Consider the following 19,063-nt stretch of genomic DNA (forward strand, 5'->3'; position numbering starts at 1 on the left):
ATTTTTACTAGTTTAATCCTAATTCTGCCTTACTTCACATAAAGCTTCATTTATTTGTGTTGCTCAAAACATACCATAATTCATCTGTGATAGGTTACTATAGATTTTTTTAATTTCCACTAGTCCATTTAAGACAAATGAGTTTTAATAAGTTTAATTTCAAGTTATTCAAAGTGTTTTATAATACCAACATTAATTTTTAACAAATTAGATTATATTGACTTTTAAAATAAGGCCTCCTTCAGAAGAATTATCCTTTCAACAATATTCAAGAACCATTGTAATGATTTCCTACTTAAAGTTAATTCTCCTGTGAATCCATGGAAGACAAAACAAAACCTGATCTATGGGAGCTACACTTTGCAATATTGTCTGTATTCAAGCTGACCTACAGATTCATTCTCAAGGCCTAACTGGTAATTATCTGTCTATTCTTTAAATTCTTTTGAGGAGGGAGTCCTACTAGCTTATTCAAATTAAATTATCTGTTATAGGTTTGTGGCATGTACTACATGCTTCTGGGGATTTACAAGACAATCCCAAATTCACCTCACCTGAACTACCAACTAGACTGGAAACAAGACAGAAAATTGAAATGCCAGAATTTTTATTCAGTTAATTTGTAGCATTTTTCAGTCCCTCAAAGCATATTTCAATAGGTGAAGTACTAGGTAGTCCATAATGTCTGACTACCTGAAAAATACAAAATGAAAGGTCAAAATAGATCCATTATAGATGTCTCACCTGAATTTCTTCTCAAAAACTAGAAGTCAGGCATTAGTATTTTCTAAACATCACAAATTTTATTTTATGTAATGCTTTTAGAAACGAAGAACAGAAAACCAACATCTTTCTGCTGTGGAGTCATAACACCTGAACTCAAGTCAAAATACAAGGAACATTTCCTACAGTACTAATGGCTCTGACTATTTGATCTTTCATTACTTTCAGTAATCAACAAATAGTAAAATGCTAACTTATTTTAATCGCTGACGTAAGAAAACACAGCCTTCTTGTGACAAATTATCCCTAAGCATACACCAAATAGATTGAATAGAAATAATTCATTCATCTATGAAAGCGTAACTACAGACTCATAGACCATATTGTCTATCACCTATCATATCATGGAGCACTAAATGAAAATACTTTCCAACTCATAATTATTTGCAAACCTTTCTTCACAATAGAAGACTGGAAGACTCACCATTGAAAGTGTGTATTAATTAATTCTGTCACATGATACCAAGCATAATTTGCAGAGCAACAGACAGAATTTGTACATTGCACTGACCTCCCAGATCAAACATCCAACACAACACAACTCTCTGTATAACCACTACCTCTCTGATGCAAAACCATTGTACCCACAAACAGTCCTGTAAGTGCTAGAACCCCACCATATCTAAGGGATGACTCCTGCTTTTCTGCACCCTGGAACTGAAATAGCTGCTCTGCACTGAGACTGGATGTTTTCTCAGCAAGAAGGAATTCTGATTGATCAATGGAGTAGCAAAAGGCTTGAAGAAGTGTTTTTTTTAGTATACAGGCATATATACTTGACTTCAAAGCCTTGATATTAGGAATGAGGATGTTCAAGTGTTCCTCTAAGATCAGTATATATTACTTTTGCATCATGTTTCACCCATACCAAAAAAGAGTTAGAACAGTAGGGAAGAGTCCCATACATTCAGATACATTTTTGTACATGACTCATGTTACTTTCAATTTCATTCAGAGCATCATTCTATGCTGATCAGGAATAATTCAATATATAAAAATATATAGACATAAAATCTTAAGATATCAAAACCAGTTCTTTTTGGTTTGTAATAAAGACTCTTCAGACATCCAATAGGAGTCGAAATCTTCTATTTATGTTTTCTGTACATGCATTCAGTTTCCAGTTGTCTCAGTTACAATTATCCTATTCATGTACCTGCTTGCAGTATCATTACAAAAATAATACATATTTTAGAAAAATATCACAGCCTTTGTTGTTTTATCTTATTACCTAAGGTTTTGTTTTACTCTAGTTCTAAGAAAAGTGGCAAGTATTACTTTCATTTTCTACACATACACAATTAAGGGACAATAATATGTAATAAAAACTTAACAAGTTGTTATAGTCCAATAATTTATTCTTTAGCTAAAAACTAGTTTCTACAGTTAAAGAAAAAGGCTCTGGGACAATTTTCATGCATTCAAACAGAAAATATGCACATCTCAATTACTTTTACCAAAGACGAATGAGGAACATTGCACAGTCTTCTGTACCTATGAGTGATTCACTAACCTACAGGCTCATCAGTATTCTGCACACACTCTCACAGCTATTATGCCCCACACCTTTGTCCATTTGGCCAAGAACACCCACAGAAGTTAATGAAAAGTTCAGAGTCTTAAGGCATTTGAATGTACAGCATAATAAAATTCCTACAGGTAGAATTTAGGTTATTAAATGCCTTTTGTATTATCAAAAACTACGTTCAGCTTCAAAAATTCAGATAAATATGTTAATAATATAGAGCAGTGAAAAGTAACACTTGAAGATGCCTTATATTGCTATCTTTTGCCACAGAAATGAATGAGGAATACTGAATCATGTATACCAGTCATCACTTATATGAATTACAGCACTAATAACTACATCAAGGAATAAGTACCTTCTTAAGGACATAGACCTATAAAAGGTATCACTCAATAGCACACGCTGCTCCTATACTTTAAGTTCTTTAAAATGATATCTAGTTTTAGCTGTATATGTCCATAGTTTTTGGACATAAAATTATCTTCTTTGTGTCTGCTATTTCAGCTATTTTACTTCAACAGAAATGCCAGAATTTATTTTCGTTTCTCAAACTGAGATGATTTGGAATTTTTCATTAAAACAGAAATTATATCAGCTGTAAAGGGGAAAAAAAAGCCCACCAGTGCTGCTATTAACTAAAGCTCATTGAGACCACACTCAAATCTTTGATTTGATTTGCAGCTGCCAAGTACTTTTTAAGTATTCACTACACCAGATCAAGAATCATTATCTAAATGAATTGAGTCAGTCTGCCATATTGGCCAAAATCTTCCAGGGTCATTCATATCTTAGTGTGGGAAACTAAGGATCCACCCTCCCAGTTCTATGCCAATTCTATTCTTTACATGGGAAAAATAAACCCTTTCAAGCGAGCATTTTCATCAAAATAATACTGTTTCCACAAAACCTTTTGATTTACATTTACTAGTAATTTATTTCTGACCAGCTGCAGTAGGAAAGTCTATCTGTCAGAGTAAACCAAGTCTTGAAGTACTATAGAGTCTACTCTTGCTACAAATATTTTTTTCTGGAAGAATAATTTACTCCAAATCAGTTCCACCATATCCCCTACAGATTCCTATACACTGCAGTGAAGGCAGTCATCTATGAGGGTTCTTTGTCTCAAAAATAAAATAAATTTTTAAAACCTCAAAATCTGAAACAAATCAAAAACCCCCAACCACTAAAAAACCCCTACTTTTATTTGCCAACCACACTATAAGAGTCCAGAGCAGCTGTACTCTCTAAATGAAAAATCACAGCCCTATAATCTTATTGAAAAAATGCTGTACAATTACCTGCCTTGATATGTGACAGAGATACCCTAAGAACAAGCATTATTTGCACCCATGTACCTTTAATGAGAGAGTGAGCAGTTTTGTGTAGCATTTCTCCTCTCATTAAAAAGGAGACAGGTACAATGCTGACATCCCTGTTAAGAATAGATAGAAAGAAAATACTAGAAAGTTCTCGTTGTCTAGGATACTGATTTAAAATCCACTGAAAAGCTGCACTATTCCTATAAAGACTCAGAGACCAAGGCTTAAAATACTTACTTGATAATGTCCCCTTCAAGAGCAATCACTCGTTTAATGATCTTCTGTTCAGGGTTTCTAGGAGACCTGAGACAGGGGATAAGGTTATACAATCAGTAATGTTCCCGTTGTTTTAAGAAAATGAAAAGAAATTCCACAAAGAAATAGACACTATTAAAGTCATTAGGAGATTCCATGTTCTCCTTGATACAGCATCAATCATGATGTTTCACCCTGACGTGAAGTTACTGTAATCATTCTCATTGCAAACCATCATTGAAAAGCAGATGCTGAAAAATGACCTGCTTACAAACACCACAATAATCAACATACCTTTTATAATGAAAAATATAGTCCACAACAAAGTAGAATGTCCCACTACCAATGAAGAGGGTACCTTTGCAAATAAATTAATGTATTAAAACCTGGATTCCCCATCAAACTTAAACATCATATTGTGTTTAAACATTCAAGTCATTCACTCACTTTAGGAAAAAAAAATCTCTTTACGTTATATTAAAATCTGTCACTAATCTAGGTAAACCTCGCCTAGGGAATTGTGGAAGTTTAGAAAAAGTTGTACAATTTTCTGAAAGTTTCAGCTTTATCCAAAGCTTCTTAATGCAATACCATGCTTTCACTTCAAGTTATTTTCCTGTAAGCATGTTTTATTGAGTGGATTCTGATCATGCATCATGAGAAAGCAAAGCTGAACTTGCATGCCCAACATGAATACTTCCACTTCCTGCATGCATACTAATAGATAGGACTACTAGAAGTGTTATTCTACCACAGTTTTGACAGGTTAATGTAGGATGTATGTGCACCATAACATTCCTTCTTTTTTATATATTTTACCTATTTTTTTCATTCTTCATTTTTCTTAACTACGCAAAATTAGCACAGTGTTTTCTTGTTATTTAAAAAAATTCTTTTCATTTGCTCCTTGTATATAGAAAAGTCAGTGAAGGAACAGATGGGTTCAATTTTCTGCTGATGCTTGGTTCCATATATTAGACTCAAAGTACAGACTGCTAGACATGCAGTCGCAAGAGCTTTATATTACAGTTTTCATGCCGAAAAACGTTGACTATGTACACAACAGACCAGTACTTTTGAGCTCACCTCCAGTCAACTGTAGCCCACTAAAATTGCATTTCCTTAAAAAGCAAAGCTGAGATGAGGCTGAAAGAAAAACTTGTCCGCACTGCTGCATGACTAAAGGCATTTCCAGTTCACTTTCCATTCCAAAATTTGAAAAGAAAAATAGTTTCAAGCTTACTGAAATTTTTTTAATATGAAGCCAAAAAAGTATTTCAGACATTTTAAAAGTGGTTTGGGTTATTTTGTGTGTGTGTCAATATATTTTAAATATTTTTTTATATTTCACTGTAATGAAACAAAATTCAAGAATCATAATTTTTAATTTCAAAATATCATAGTTTCACTTCACAGTTTACCAAGCCTGAAAATCCCATTTTCACAAAGCAGTGTGGAGCAATGAATAAAGACCATCCTTTAATTCCCTAGTCATCACTGGAATTTTCAAATCATTATATCGTTTACATTAATACTTTATTTAACATTAATTTTACCTGAAGAGTTGTACATTCTAGTTCAGTCTTGTCTTTCATGTTCTTTATCAGGCTGAGAATACACATTTTTGTAATATTTTACATGTCAGTCTTGGGAGGAATTAATCAAGTTTTAGATGCTCATATGATTCAGATATCTGGATTATCCACAGCACTTTCTGATGCTGCTCCCTAGCAGGCCTCAATGCACACTCATTCAAGCATTGAACACTGCTCTGTCTCAATCAGAGCAGTCTAAGAAAAAAAAACAAACCACGTTTATTATTACAAGCTATTATAAATTTAAAATATTTTCAAAAATTACTTTAGTATTAATTGATTTAATTTTTAATTCATTTAGGCTCAGACTGCAATATTTTTATATAAAATTTAAGCAATGGAAATAATAATGTGTAATGTATGTGATTAACTGTGCATTTCTCAAAGACTGAATGAAAACAAATATTAAGTTTACTTTTTCAAAATTGTGTTCTGTTTTAACACCTTACTTACAAACGTCCCTTGAAATTCCCCATGTAAGCATTTTACTTAGTAAAATTAGTATGTATATATTGTAATGTAATTACTAAGCTCCCCCTTAGTTTGCCTACCTTGTGCAAAAAATTGTAATGACCTTGAATAAACACCACTCTGAATCTGAGATATGAGTATTTTTTCTAAGAGTGGTTATTTTTCTGCCAGGAATGACATATTCAACCGAAACACACAATTTATTAGAAAGACTTCAAGGAATTCCTTGTAGATAGATATTTTCAATCAGAAATATTTTTAATATTTGAAGCCAGAATAGTTTAAAAATAAACATTATACTAACATTCTAATTCATGAAAATGTCAAAGGACTGTTAAGAGAGGGAGCAGTAGGTTCAAACTGGACAATAACATGGACACTTTTAAAACAAGGATTTTCAAGAGGCAGTCAGAATGTTTTGTTCAAGAGCCACAGTGATTGAACAGGATGTAAGAGACTAGCTCTGAAGTGATGGATACTGATGCCTTCCTGAAAGGTTTTTAGTGTAACGCTGAGATTTCATTGATTATGGAAATCAAAACCGTGCAGACATAGGCAATTCCCATCTTTGAAATTTTGCAGCAGGTATAAACAAATTAAACAATGGAGAAAAAAAATCCCAAAACATTGCAACCTATAATTGCTCAGTACTTCTCTCCCACTGGTATCAGAACGAAGTAACAATTATCTTTGAAAATGGAATTTGTTCAAAACAGAAGGAAATAGAAAAACAAAAGAAACTGTTGATTAAACTGTTTGCACCTCTCCTAAATTACACTGTGCTTTTTCACTCTCCTTATATGAAAAGTCATACTCAGGCATGTTCCTTTTACGTGAAATTGTGTGGGAAGAGATGAGGTTTCTTACACACAATTAATATATTTTGTCTCCCAAAGATGTCGTTCAGAAAATACAAAGATCATTAATATGGATTAATAACAACCATCCATACATTTACCAACCAGATCCACACATGATATTTCATAGAGCAGTCACCATTCCGTGACGATTTTCTAAATCAGCCTTTCAAAAAGTTACAATTACATTTTCCTCATCTCATATCTACACCCTCATCCTCATCTACATATAACCATTTTTCAGTACACATGAATTCGAGACATCAGTGCAAGCAGAAACAGTCAGACTGACTATGAAAATCCCAAGCACATTACAAATATTAATGCACAAGTAGCAGCTAGCAGCACATCAGGAAGGCACTAGGAAAAACAACTCTGGAAAACAAATCCACTTCTTAAATGCAGATTGAACTCTACTCCACTCATGGTCACTTTTCCTTTTTCCATGAAGAAAAGTGGAAAACAGGCAAGTCTAGCAGTGTATCCCTCAAGCCATCAAGTTAGAGGATTGTTACCAATTTGTCTTTAAACAGCAGTATTTGTTCAAGCACCACTGTATAATACAAAAAGAAAGCAATGGCCTCTGTAGCATCCAAGACTGATAAATAATTTGATTTTATCTGCCAAAATAATTCTTTGAACTTCACCTACAGATCACCTGATGGCTAGCTGCAAATAATAGAATAAAGGAGTAGCATCCTCTCTGTCTGAAGTACCTTCTGATAATGGGACATCTCACTCTGCTTTCACAACAACTTCTACTTTGTTCCAAACTCAAGTTTATGCACAGTGCAATGCAGAAATCCCAATTTCATGCACAGACATGAATCAGGACATCAAAATCCAGATTCAGAGTTTTAAGATAAACAATTTACCAAGAGAAAATTAGACATTTGGTATGCATTTTTTTTTTTTGTGTGGTTTTCCAGATGCAGCCTTAGCAACTCAGCATAAGCAACCTATCACAATTAGCTTCTGGTAATAATCCTAGCTCCTTCTCCTAAATCTGCGTTTGTCTTATTCTGTATTGACTTTCAGCTCTATAGTCCTCATCCACACCCAGCTTTCATTAAAAACTAATGAGCAATTCCACCACAGTAAAAGAAGAAAAACAAATGACCGTATCATCAAGACATCATTAACTTCGGATTAAAGCCTCTCACGTTTGGTCATTTGTTTGAAAAGGAATTGAAAGAGTTGGGTTAAGTAGAGTTGAAAGTAGATCACACCAGTGATTAGGGAAGATTCCAATTCCTCATTAATCCCCAGCAAGTACCTCAAGATACAATATTCTAACCTTCAGCCTGCGCACTATTCTTGGGCAATTCTTCCTCTATCTGTCCAGTTGATAATGTTGAAAAAACCCCACAGAGTACATAGGGACCCTCCTCTCCCTACACAGACGTTTAGTTCTAAAGTTAAAAGATAGTTTTAGCAGAAAAGCTGTAAAGAGTTCAATTTCCTTTAAAAAAAAAATACTTTTCAGAGCTGAAGACACACTGCATGTCATCATGGAGAGAAAATATTGAGAGGATGAAGACTGGTCAGATAGCTTCAGCTGGGTTTTATGAGTGATGCATCCCCAAAACCACAGTCTGAAATAAACTAATAATCTACAAGTTCCTAAGAGTTAGTTTATGCTGGTACAAAACCCACACATATACATGTACACGCGCACCTATTTATGTACACCCACATAAATTTATGCAAGCATCCATTCTTCCATGTTCAACCCCGTATTCAACAGTGTGGGATTGCAGTACTACAAAACATCTTTGCCAGGAAGGACAGGCAAAATGATATAAACAGCAGGAAAAACCACTGTTTAGCAAGTGATAGGCAGATAAAAATACTGACAATTCTCTGAAGCAAATAAGTGCTTCAGTCACAATATTGCTCCTAAATTTTTCCTTTTACAGTATTTCAATTATTTATTTACTCTAATGGATATTGCTTAGCACAATTTTAAATAACTGCTACATAAGCTAACTAACATTTGATCAATCATGAAATTTTCATAACATTTCCACATTTCATATGTTATTTGACCCTTCTTTCATTCTTTGAGTTGAGTTGTCTATGTTCTTCTCAAGAGTGCCCACAGCAAATCATACTTAAGAGATTGAAACTGAAATTTGTATAGGCTTTTCTAGAGAGAGCATGCTGTTTAGGCTATATCCTAAGATCCCAACAAGATAAGTGAAGGAAGAGAGTTGATTCATTTCTGTTCTCCAAAGGGATATATTAATATGTATCCCCATATGCTACATGATATCATTCCCTGCTGACCATGCAGTCTCTGTAATAAATAAATAAAAAAATAACCTCCCAATCCTGGATCAAACAAAATTTTTGATGCTCAGACACACCAAAAGAAATCAGATTTTTTTCAACAGATCTTATAACAATAGCTATCACGGAAAGAAGAAATTAGACCTGAATACACTAAAGTCCAACTAAATAGATGCTATAATGTGGTAATTTTTATCTTCCTTCTCCTTGAATCAGCACTCAGTTTTTCTGGGTGCATGCAGTAGAAGAAGATCTTATACTGTGAACTCATAATGAATAAGCAGCTAATAGGTTTCAAACAGATAGCTTGAATTAGATACTTTGATGATCTACATACACTTAACGTTACCCATCCACTATCCTAGACAACCTGCATGGGTTTTGTGCTCACTTTTGAAAATTACTGGAATTTTTATACTAAGTGAGCATTTGCTGGAGCAGAACAAATGACAGGTATTTATTAAAAAGTTGCAGTGAAAAGTGCCTGAAGTTTGCACTGTTTATATGTATCTATGTGTGTGTGTGTGTATATATATATATGTATATTACTGTTAGCACGTGACTTCACTTTTATGAGCTAGAAGCAAGATGTTTAGGCAGCAGCTGGAAGTTTGCCTTCAATTATTCTCAGTTTACTTCAGATCGAGATTTCTGTGATTTGATGGTCACCTACGTGGAAGCAACTGAAACAATGAGCACTGTGTTGTTACAGTATGAACAGACTGAAAAAATGAAGGCCGTCTTCCTCACAAACGTTATTTATGCTTTTATTTATGTTGTTAATACCAGATGTTGAGCAGGATTTAATTCAATAAAACAAGATAAGGGGAAACTTTTGAGATCTTAATCTAACACTGTTACCCAAAGCCATTCACTCAGTGACATCTTCATTTCCCAAATCTAATTCCTGTTGGATCAAAAGTTCCAATGTAGTTATGGTTTACGCATCTGGGAATTTCCAGAATTGCTGCAGGATAAAAAATTAGTTGTTTATCTGCTTCTTGAGCCTTTTGGGGATCAAGAAAATAGCCAGAGCAGTAACTAAATGTAGATGGAGCCCAGAAAAAATGGCATTAATATACGTATGGAATTCTAAACATCAAAGTTCAGTTTTGGTGGCTTTACTTTTAAAACATGTTTGGAGGAAGAGGAAATAGAGAGGCAGTGAAGCCTTCTCATCTTTATTTTCTGGCCCTGCCTAATAAGATAAACAGGGAGTTTTATATGGCTGCATCATACACTAAAAAAGATGTTGACCCTCAAAATAGCTTTATGCCCTTAGTTCATGACGAAGGAGCTTCCTGTTGCCAGCATAGTAGTTGATGCACAAACTGTACAGTAGGAACTATGTAGCAATATCCATTCTTTCATCCCTCCCAGTACTATAGCTATGATAAAACTGAGCCAACATATCCAACTCTAAATGTTGTGTAAGAATGCAAATTTACTTAATATATGCATATATTTTCTAAACCAAAACATTTTTAATCCAGTCATTTAACTTTTTCCCAGTCCACAACTTTTCTCTAAATTCTACACTTCTTTATGCAGATAATGAATATTATAATAAACATAATATTTAACTAATAACATCACAGGTTCTGAGACAATTTCTATATCATGGAAAATAACACACTATAATAGGGGAGGTAAACAAATTACCACTTATTTTATTCTTTTTTGCTGTCCTTCCTGTTGTAAATTTCTATTATATAGAATTTCTGCATGAAATGTATCCAGTAACCAGGTCCAATATCTGTGTTCTGTTTGGACCCACCAGCACAAGAAAGATATTGAAAATTGGAAAAAGTGATGGACCACCAAAATAATAGTAACAGAAGAGTAATGTAACAGCAGGGGCAAAAAAAATTGGGGTTGTGCAGATCAGAAATGAGACAGAGAGTTTAATTCCTCTTGTCATCGTTCTAACTGGTGATTAGGGTTCAGACTTTTCAGAGGGGTGCACAGCAGAAAAAGGGAAGGAAACAGCATGAGTTGCAGTAAGGGAAATTCCAGTTGGATACCAGAAAAGTTTTCAAACTGCGTGAGGCTAAGCAGTGGTACAGGTTGCCCAGGGAGGCTGGTATATTCACAGAGATACTCGGAGCTCAACTGGACAAGTCTCTGAGCAGCCTGACCCAACTTCAGAGTTGACCCTGCCTTGAGTGGTTGATAGGACTAGATAATCACCAGAGGTGTGTTAAAACATATATTATTTTTCACTCCTGACTATGTACAACCTTCAGTCTTATTCAAACATGTGAAGAATCATGATGTTGACACCTTAAAAAAACAACATATTTTGACAGGGATACAGGCTCTGATGCCAGAAAAGACCATACTGATCACCCTAATTAACTCCTGCAGCCCACAGATTTTTTTTTTCGTTTCTGCCTTTTTGTATAGTACCTAATTCTATTATAAAGGATTTTTAGAGAAGGTTGTGATATCTTGTCTCAAACATTCTGAGTGACAATGAGTCTAACATCCAGAGAAACTACTCCAAAGTTTAATTACCCTTGCTATGAGGAAATTGCATCTGCATTCAAAATCGAATTTAACCAACTCCAATTTCATGCCTTCTCCTCCAAGGCAGAAAAACCCTGAACTTCTTATTTCTTCTTCATGCAGAAAGATTTAGGCACAGCAGTTCTTAAATTTCTCTTGGATTCATCAGCTAGAACTCCTTAAACTTCTTGGTATACAGTCAGTTTTCCAGTTCCAGGGCCATTTTTGTGGCCGTACTTCACACTTCCTCCAACAGGAGGAGCTTCCTTCAACTTCCTTCTTCTTGGCACACATATTATTCAGCTTGGATCATTACTATACTTAATAATAGATTAAGTAGAGTAACCTGGTATTATTATGCTGGCTCAATGTAAAATCATTTTCCTATTTCCCAATATTCCATTTATTTTGTATATTCAGGAAAAAAAGCTCATCCTTCTCATCCTAGGATCTGACATTGAAATGATACAAAAAGTGACATCTAAACCCTTATCTGAGAAAACTGCTTGCTAAAACAGTTAACCAATAAAGTTTTGAATTCTACTTGCACTTCACATTCTGTACAGCATGCTTTTGGACGTGATTTAAGTCATACTGTAATGACATGGCCACCAGATTATTTATTGCTCAGTTTATCTCTGTATTGTTTGCAAGCTTAACCAATGATTATGAAGACAATGAGTCTAACATCCAGAGAAACTACTCCAAAGTGTAATTATCCTTGCTATTAGGAATTGCATCTGCGTTCAAAATTGAATTTAACCAACTTCAATTTCATGCCTTCTCCTCCAAGGCAGAAAAACCCTCCACATCTTATTTCTTCTTCATGCAGAAGGATTATGACTTTGGATCACAAAGCAATCTGCTGGAAATATTACCATTCACAGATGTCTCTCCAACCATATCTATATCTTCACAGTTGAACTGAACCTGTTTATAAACTGTCTAATGAGGCCCACGTTACTTCCATGAAAGGCAAGTTTCTAGATCAGGATATTATGTGGTAGCAAAAAGAATTCTTGAAGAAACAAATATACTATATTATGGCCTTTATGACAATTATATTTATCTAGTTTTGTAATTTTATTGATAAAATATACAAGATTTGCCTGACAAAATTATTTCTGAATTCATTGACCTTAACCATATTTTAGCTTCTATCGATAGAATGAGAAAGAAACCATGTGATCATTTTGCTCAGATAAGACTTTCCTACGGCCTTTCTCTTTGTTTGAAATACTGGAAATTAATTGCAAGTCTTGAAGTAATTTGCATTTTTCCCTTCAACTGTTAAAGAGGCATTTTCCAAATTGTATTGAATACTACAAAAACTATTTCAGTCCATGCTTGCCCATCAGTAACAATGTTTGACCCAGTTTTGACCTTAAATAGTGCTATAACTTTAAAGGAAGTGACATAGATTAGCAATTTTTTCAAACAGAAGTATTATGCAGAAATGATACATAGTTTTGACAACGTTAGGATATAATGAGAGCAATGGAAAACATTCTTCAGTTGCTTCTTGCTCCTGGACTCCCTCTGGGCTGTTTGAGGAAGCAGGCCCCGGTCCTAATAAATACTGGTTTAGTGAACCATTTTAAACATTCACCATTTTTCATCCATAATTTACAAAACAAGTACTTCAAGACAGCAGTTGCACCAACTGGTTAGGCATAAGTTCCAGTGATGGTTGATTTGCTCAGCAGCTCCAGTGGAAAATATGTACAAAAATATAATTAAAAATATGAGGAAAACTGTACTTCTAACAACATCCTGTAATTTTTAATTTAACTCCACACTACATTAGCATTTCTTAACCAAACCTCCATTAAAAAGCAAAATCACTCTCTGCCAAAAAACTATTTTGTTTTTACTGAAAATAGTGTGTTATAATAATTACAGATTGCAAGCACACACTGTTGGAAAGGTAGTGTTTTATTTTTATAAAATTTTAAGCTGTTTGCACATAACCTAAAACAATGCTTCCCTGAAACTTCATGGGGGAATTCTGAGCAATCTCTAAACTAAAATAACGATCTTAATATATCACCTGCATAAAGCCTCAGTAAAGGAGTCTTACACTTTGCCTTATAGACATGGAATAATTAGAACATGTAAACAATTCTATCAAGCTCTGCAATTCTTGGACATCGTGCCTGTCCCTTCTCTCTCTTTCTCATGGGCTCCCATTCCTTAGCTCCTTTCTGCATTCCGATTTAGCTGAGTTTTCAAACAGAGCAGGAACATCTCTCTCCAAGGATAACATAGGCAGGAAAAAATAGCTTCAATGGTAAATACCCATCCATAATGTACCTCCTGGCACCAGACGCTATTTAACAGAGATGTCCTACACTAAGATGAAGGAGGAGTTGGAGGGAAAAGAATAAAGATCTCCATACTTTCAAAGGATCTGAGTTTTCCCTGGTATATCTACAGCATATATCTACATAGTTGCAACCTCATTGTTCGATGAGACATTGGTAGTAGCAGATTTTCAGCATTTTTCATAGATGGCAAAAGGTTATTGCAAATAATTTGGATCTTTGTCAGCGGATAACTATGGACTCTCCCCAGTGTAAACTAGACATATAATTCCTATTTGAAAAAAATAAACAAGCCTTTCTACACTTTGGATCCAGCAATCAAAATTGTGCATCTGAAAAACTTGCAGAAATACATAAAGACAAATCCAAGAAAAAGACAGAAAGAAAAAATCAAACACACCTCCACTAGAAATTACCATTTAAAAATTTCAGCCAGTTAGTTAAGGTGAGGCAAGGGAAAAAAAAATTAAAAAATGAGAGGAAAATTGAAAACTCTAATTAAAATTTTTCACTGCAATAAAGCTAATTGGTACTGCAAAACTATGGGACATCACTGTGAAAAACCTCAAAATTCTATAGTAATGCAGAAGCATAGCTACTATTTGAAGTAAAATCTCATTTAATTGGTTCTCAGCCTTCCAGTCTAACCACTTTGAGGTTAAACAACTCAGCCACTTATAATGCAGACTGTGTAATCACAATAGCTATGTGCACTTGACCTTCCTCCTGTTAACAGAGAGACTCAATTAATTACTTGCTGTTTTAACTGACCATTTCACCTTATCTTCACCTTTTCCAAAAGGGTTGAAAAACTCTATACCTTAACCTTTGACTTTGAAAGCATACATAGAAATATTTATCTAGCAAATAGGAATTTAGCACAATCTACAAATGAGAGTATCTGGGCTTCTATGCTTAAGTCAAAACAGTACTATATTCACTGTTTCATTAACCATTATGCTGTAGCGTAGGAACCATATTTCATCTTTATTATAGCTACCCAAATATTCTTCTCTGTAATGGAAATAAAATATGACTTACTTCTGTTGCAACAGACAACAGAGGGAAAGGCACAGAAAACTGCAAAATGTAATCAAATGCTTGAAAATAATTCTCAGGTTGCCATATGGGATACTAGTCAGAAATAATCTATTTAGTCTATACATAATCTATTAGTATGATTTTACGAATTATGCTTCTTTTTAAAGAATCTTACATACTGCATTTCTATAAATTCTTTGATTCTGGGATTAGACATGTGTTCATAGAATCATAAAATCATTTAGGTTGGAAAATACCTTTAAGATCATAAACTCCAACTGCTAACCTAGCAGTGTCAAGCCCACCACTAAACCATGTCCCTAAGCACCACATCTACGCGTCTTTTAAATACCTCCAGGGATAGTGACTCCACCGCCTCTCTGGGCAGCCAGTTCCAATGCTTGACAACCCTCTTGGTGAAGATATTTTTCCTAATATCCAATGTAAACCACCTGTAGCGCAACTTGGGGCCATTTCCTCTTGTCCTATCACCTGTTACTTGGGAGAAGAGACCAACAACCACCTTGCTACACCTCCCTTCAAAGGCAACTCTTCTAGCATGCAAAATTAAATAATTAGTTGCTGTCCTAAGATGTTAATTGTGACTACACACTACACATTGTGCAGCAATTTTCAATTATTCCTTTCCGATGGTCTTCCAGATAACTTTTCCAGTTACATAACACCACCACAATTATTGAAAAGTACTGGATGTTAAAAATATCAGTGACTTGGGAACCAAAATCTTATGTCAAAAGAAATTTAGAAGTTAAGAAGCCTGAGTCTCACATCGTCCCTACTGGAGACCAAGTTTAGCATCTCAGATAGGATTAACACAATATTTAAGAAACAAAATTGTGATTCTGAACAATTTGAAGCTTTTGTCTATCTTTGAAATCACTTAAACTCCATAAGCACATTTTTAAAATTTTTTCTTAATGCTACTTTGAGCACCTGTTGAGAAAACTCTCTTTCTTGAGATTTCTGAGTAGCTTTATACTTTCTGAATTTAACCTCTTCTACAGTCAAGAAATTATGCCTTCCAGATGAGTTAAGTCTGCTATAGTCAGGGCACAGAAGGTAACAGAAAATTAAAGTGGGATGAATCACCTTGTGGAGGAGAATTTCTCTCTCCACTGAATACAAAGGCAGCCAGACGTCAGGTTAGTCTAGCCATCTTAATACTAAATGATTAAAGACAAACTGCTTGAAAATATTTTTTCATCTATCTTACGTATAACAGATCTTTTTTTAATAACACAAGAAAGCAAATGAAGTACTAATGGTGAGCTAAAGGCAACAGCAAAAACAACAAAATGTATACTTGAAAAATAGTTGCAATACACTTCTTCAGTAAGAAATAATTTAAAGAATGGAGATATTATGTCAATGTACATTCACAGAAAAAAAAACCAAAACAACAACCAAATCAACCAACAATTTAAAAGATCTCTACAGAGGCATAAGTTTGGACTTCTGAATTATTTGCAATTTTTGTAAAATAGTGACACATGAAATATAAGTACTTTTTCCGTAATTACAGCATAGAAATGAAACTCAAATATCTTCCAACTAATAAAAGGTAAAGACAGAGGCTTAACTAAGAAATAATTTTGAATCTCTATTTGTAGTTATGAAAAAACCTGTCCATAGGACATAACCCTAAAGATGTCTATGTGCTCAGTAAGAACACAAATAAATTATTCCCAGACTATATAACAGTAAATTCACTGGAATTTGTATACACTTACACGATAAAATAACATTTGAGAAACAAAGAGTGATGCTGAGGATTACTTGCTTATGTAGTTGAAAACTTAGCTTTTGTTATAATAGATTACAGAAAAAATTAAGAACTAACATTGGCAAAACAAAAAAATGGGAAAGTTACCTACATATTTTAAACTGACAGTTATAAAATGCTATTTGCAAAAGTTATAAGATATGCTTACATGAAAGAACAATCATAAGACAACTGGACACAGCTAAAATCTCTCACAATGAAAAGAAACCAACCTAACTTTGGTTTGGGGTTGGTTGGTCATTTTTTTTTCTCACGACTGCTTTTAGCATAGACAGCATTTGGGGAAAAATGCCCACAATTAACTGCAGGTGTCCACCTGAATATGAAGTCAGGCTGAATTAACCGTAGATTGGCTACTGTGACAGAAGTCCTTGTAATAATAGGAGTTATGACCTGCTTATGAGGATTTGGCAAAAAGCAGCAATGGCAAATTTAATAGGGAGCATTTTTCCACATGATATTCTTTCTCAAAACCCTATCTTCTATGTCAGCAGGTCATCATGCATTGTGCTCCATTTGATACTAATTGCATTATCCTCTACTAATGTGCTTTCACAGATAGCAGAAGGGACCCTGCACAATAAATGAGGATATTGCTCTAGGAGACTTTGGTCACTTAAGCAGGCATGAAAGATCTTTGAGGAGTTTGTCAAGAATAAAACTGTGTACCATGTTGGGATTTGCTTTAAGATTTTTAGATTCTGAACTTCAAGACATTTCCTCTCTTGTATGATGACTTTTTTTTTTTTAATAAAAAGGGAAGATGAAATAAACCAGAAGTGTCACCAACAGTGAACAGCACAGATGAGTAAAATATCTATACTTACAGATGATTTTCCGTTCACACAAAGCAGTTTACAAGCTTTTTAGAGTGTTCCCCCTCTCTGTGGACACAAATCTGCTCCTCCTCTCTTCCCCAACTGTACGCACAACCCCAGCGTTTGGTTTGCACACTTGCTTCCCGGCTCTCCCCATGCCACAGTCCGCTCTAGTTATTCGACCCAAAATGAATTCTTCAGTCTCAGGCAGCAGCAAAACCAACCCTAGACCCATCCAGTATGTCAAACCCAATCCTGTGTGACAGTTTCCCCCAAAAGTTCCCTGTCACCTTTTTCTTGAGGTAAATTATATCCTGCTCAAAATATTGCTAGAACAGGGAGAGATTGGCAGAAGAGGCGAGAAGGGAGGGAAAAGGATGAATTAAACTTTACACACAATTTTCACACACTCTGATGATGCATTACTCACCCTCCTCCCTCTATCCAGGAGGCAAAAGTTCAAACAAGTTATCATTTTTTGTCTCTACTATTTTTGTCAGAGTGGATCCATGCTAGAGTTCTAGATTTACTAAGTCTCAAAATGTTTGTGCCAGTCTTATGTTTTCTTTAACACATTGATCCAGTGCTTTATTTTTAAAAAGGGGTTTTTTTTCCTGAAAATTTTCTGGAAAAAAAGGAGGAAAGTCGTCTCACAAAAAACAGTCAGCAGGACAGCACAAAGAAAATGCAAGCCAGAAAGACTGATGATACGGGTTTGTGTCAGAAACTAATATGAAAGAAAGCAATTATTTCTTTCTAGTGGCTGAAAATATTTGCAGTATTAGCAGCATGATAACCTGGAAGGAAGAAACGCAAGATATGGTGTGGGATTAACAAAACTTTTTAGAAATTCTACTGACTCTACTACTGAATCTTTTAAATATGTGGTTCGCATATTATTTGGTATATTTTGGACAGTACTGACGAATTCTGAAATGTGTTGACACTGACTATGTATTGGGCCTTGTTGACACAGAACATCAATTAGAAGCACAGAGAGATTAACACAGCTAATTCAAACTTGGCATTATTGTCTTTGCCATTCTAAACATAAGCGTTTATATTTCTTGAGAAGTGCATATCCAAAACAGGTTTGAAACACAAACTTTAATGCAGCTGCGTTTGAGAAGCCCTTTCATACCCTTACCTTAAGAAAGCAAGAATAACACTGAAAATTACTGGGGTTATGAAGGGATTAATATCAAGAGCAAAAATTGTGGGAAATCATACAGATCTTTACAACACTGGTGCCTGCTGCATCACAAATTTAGTCTTTTAGAACAATCTAACTTTTTCATTTTGATTCTCTTAGTAATATTCTACTACCAGTTTATGATAGGCATTTGTTGCAAAGCTCATAAAATATATACTGGAATATATTTAAACTGTATGGCATAGTGTTTTGATATAATATCTGTTTACTTCTGGCTCAAAACCTAAAGATAGCTTTTGCATATATGCTTCAAAT

The 19,063-nt window shown here is 34.6% G+C and overlaps 1 protein-coding gene across 2 annotated transcripts in view; it reads right to left on the reverse strand.

Moving 5' to 3' along the window:
* Positions 1–19,063, reverse strand: part of IMMP2L (inner mitochondrial membrane peptidase subunit 2) — a 483,378-nt gene that overhangs the window by 153,550 nt on the left and 310,765 nt on the right. The window contains exon 4 of one of the 2 annotated variants that reach the window (XM_075081057.1): positions 3,868–3,933. The exons of the other annotated variant lie outside the window; for it this stretch is intronic. Coding sequence (XP_074937158.1) covers positions 3,868–3,933 — 66 coding nt within the window. The remainder of the gene's footprint in view (positions 1–3,867; positions 3,934–19,063) is intronic. 2 annotated transcript variants of the gene reach the window in all.

The sequence above is a fragment of the Phalacrocorax aristotelis genome, chromosome 1 (assembly GCF_949628215.1).
Source record: "Phalacrocorax aristotelis chromosome 1, bGulAri2.1, whole genome shotgun sequence".
NCBI classification, from domain to species: Eukaryota; Metazoa; Chordata; class Aves; order Suliformes; family Phalacrocoracidae; genus Phalacrocorax; species Phalacrocorax aristotelis.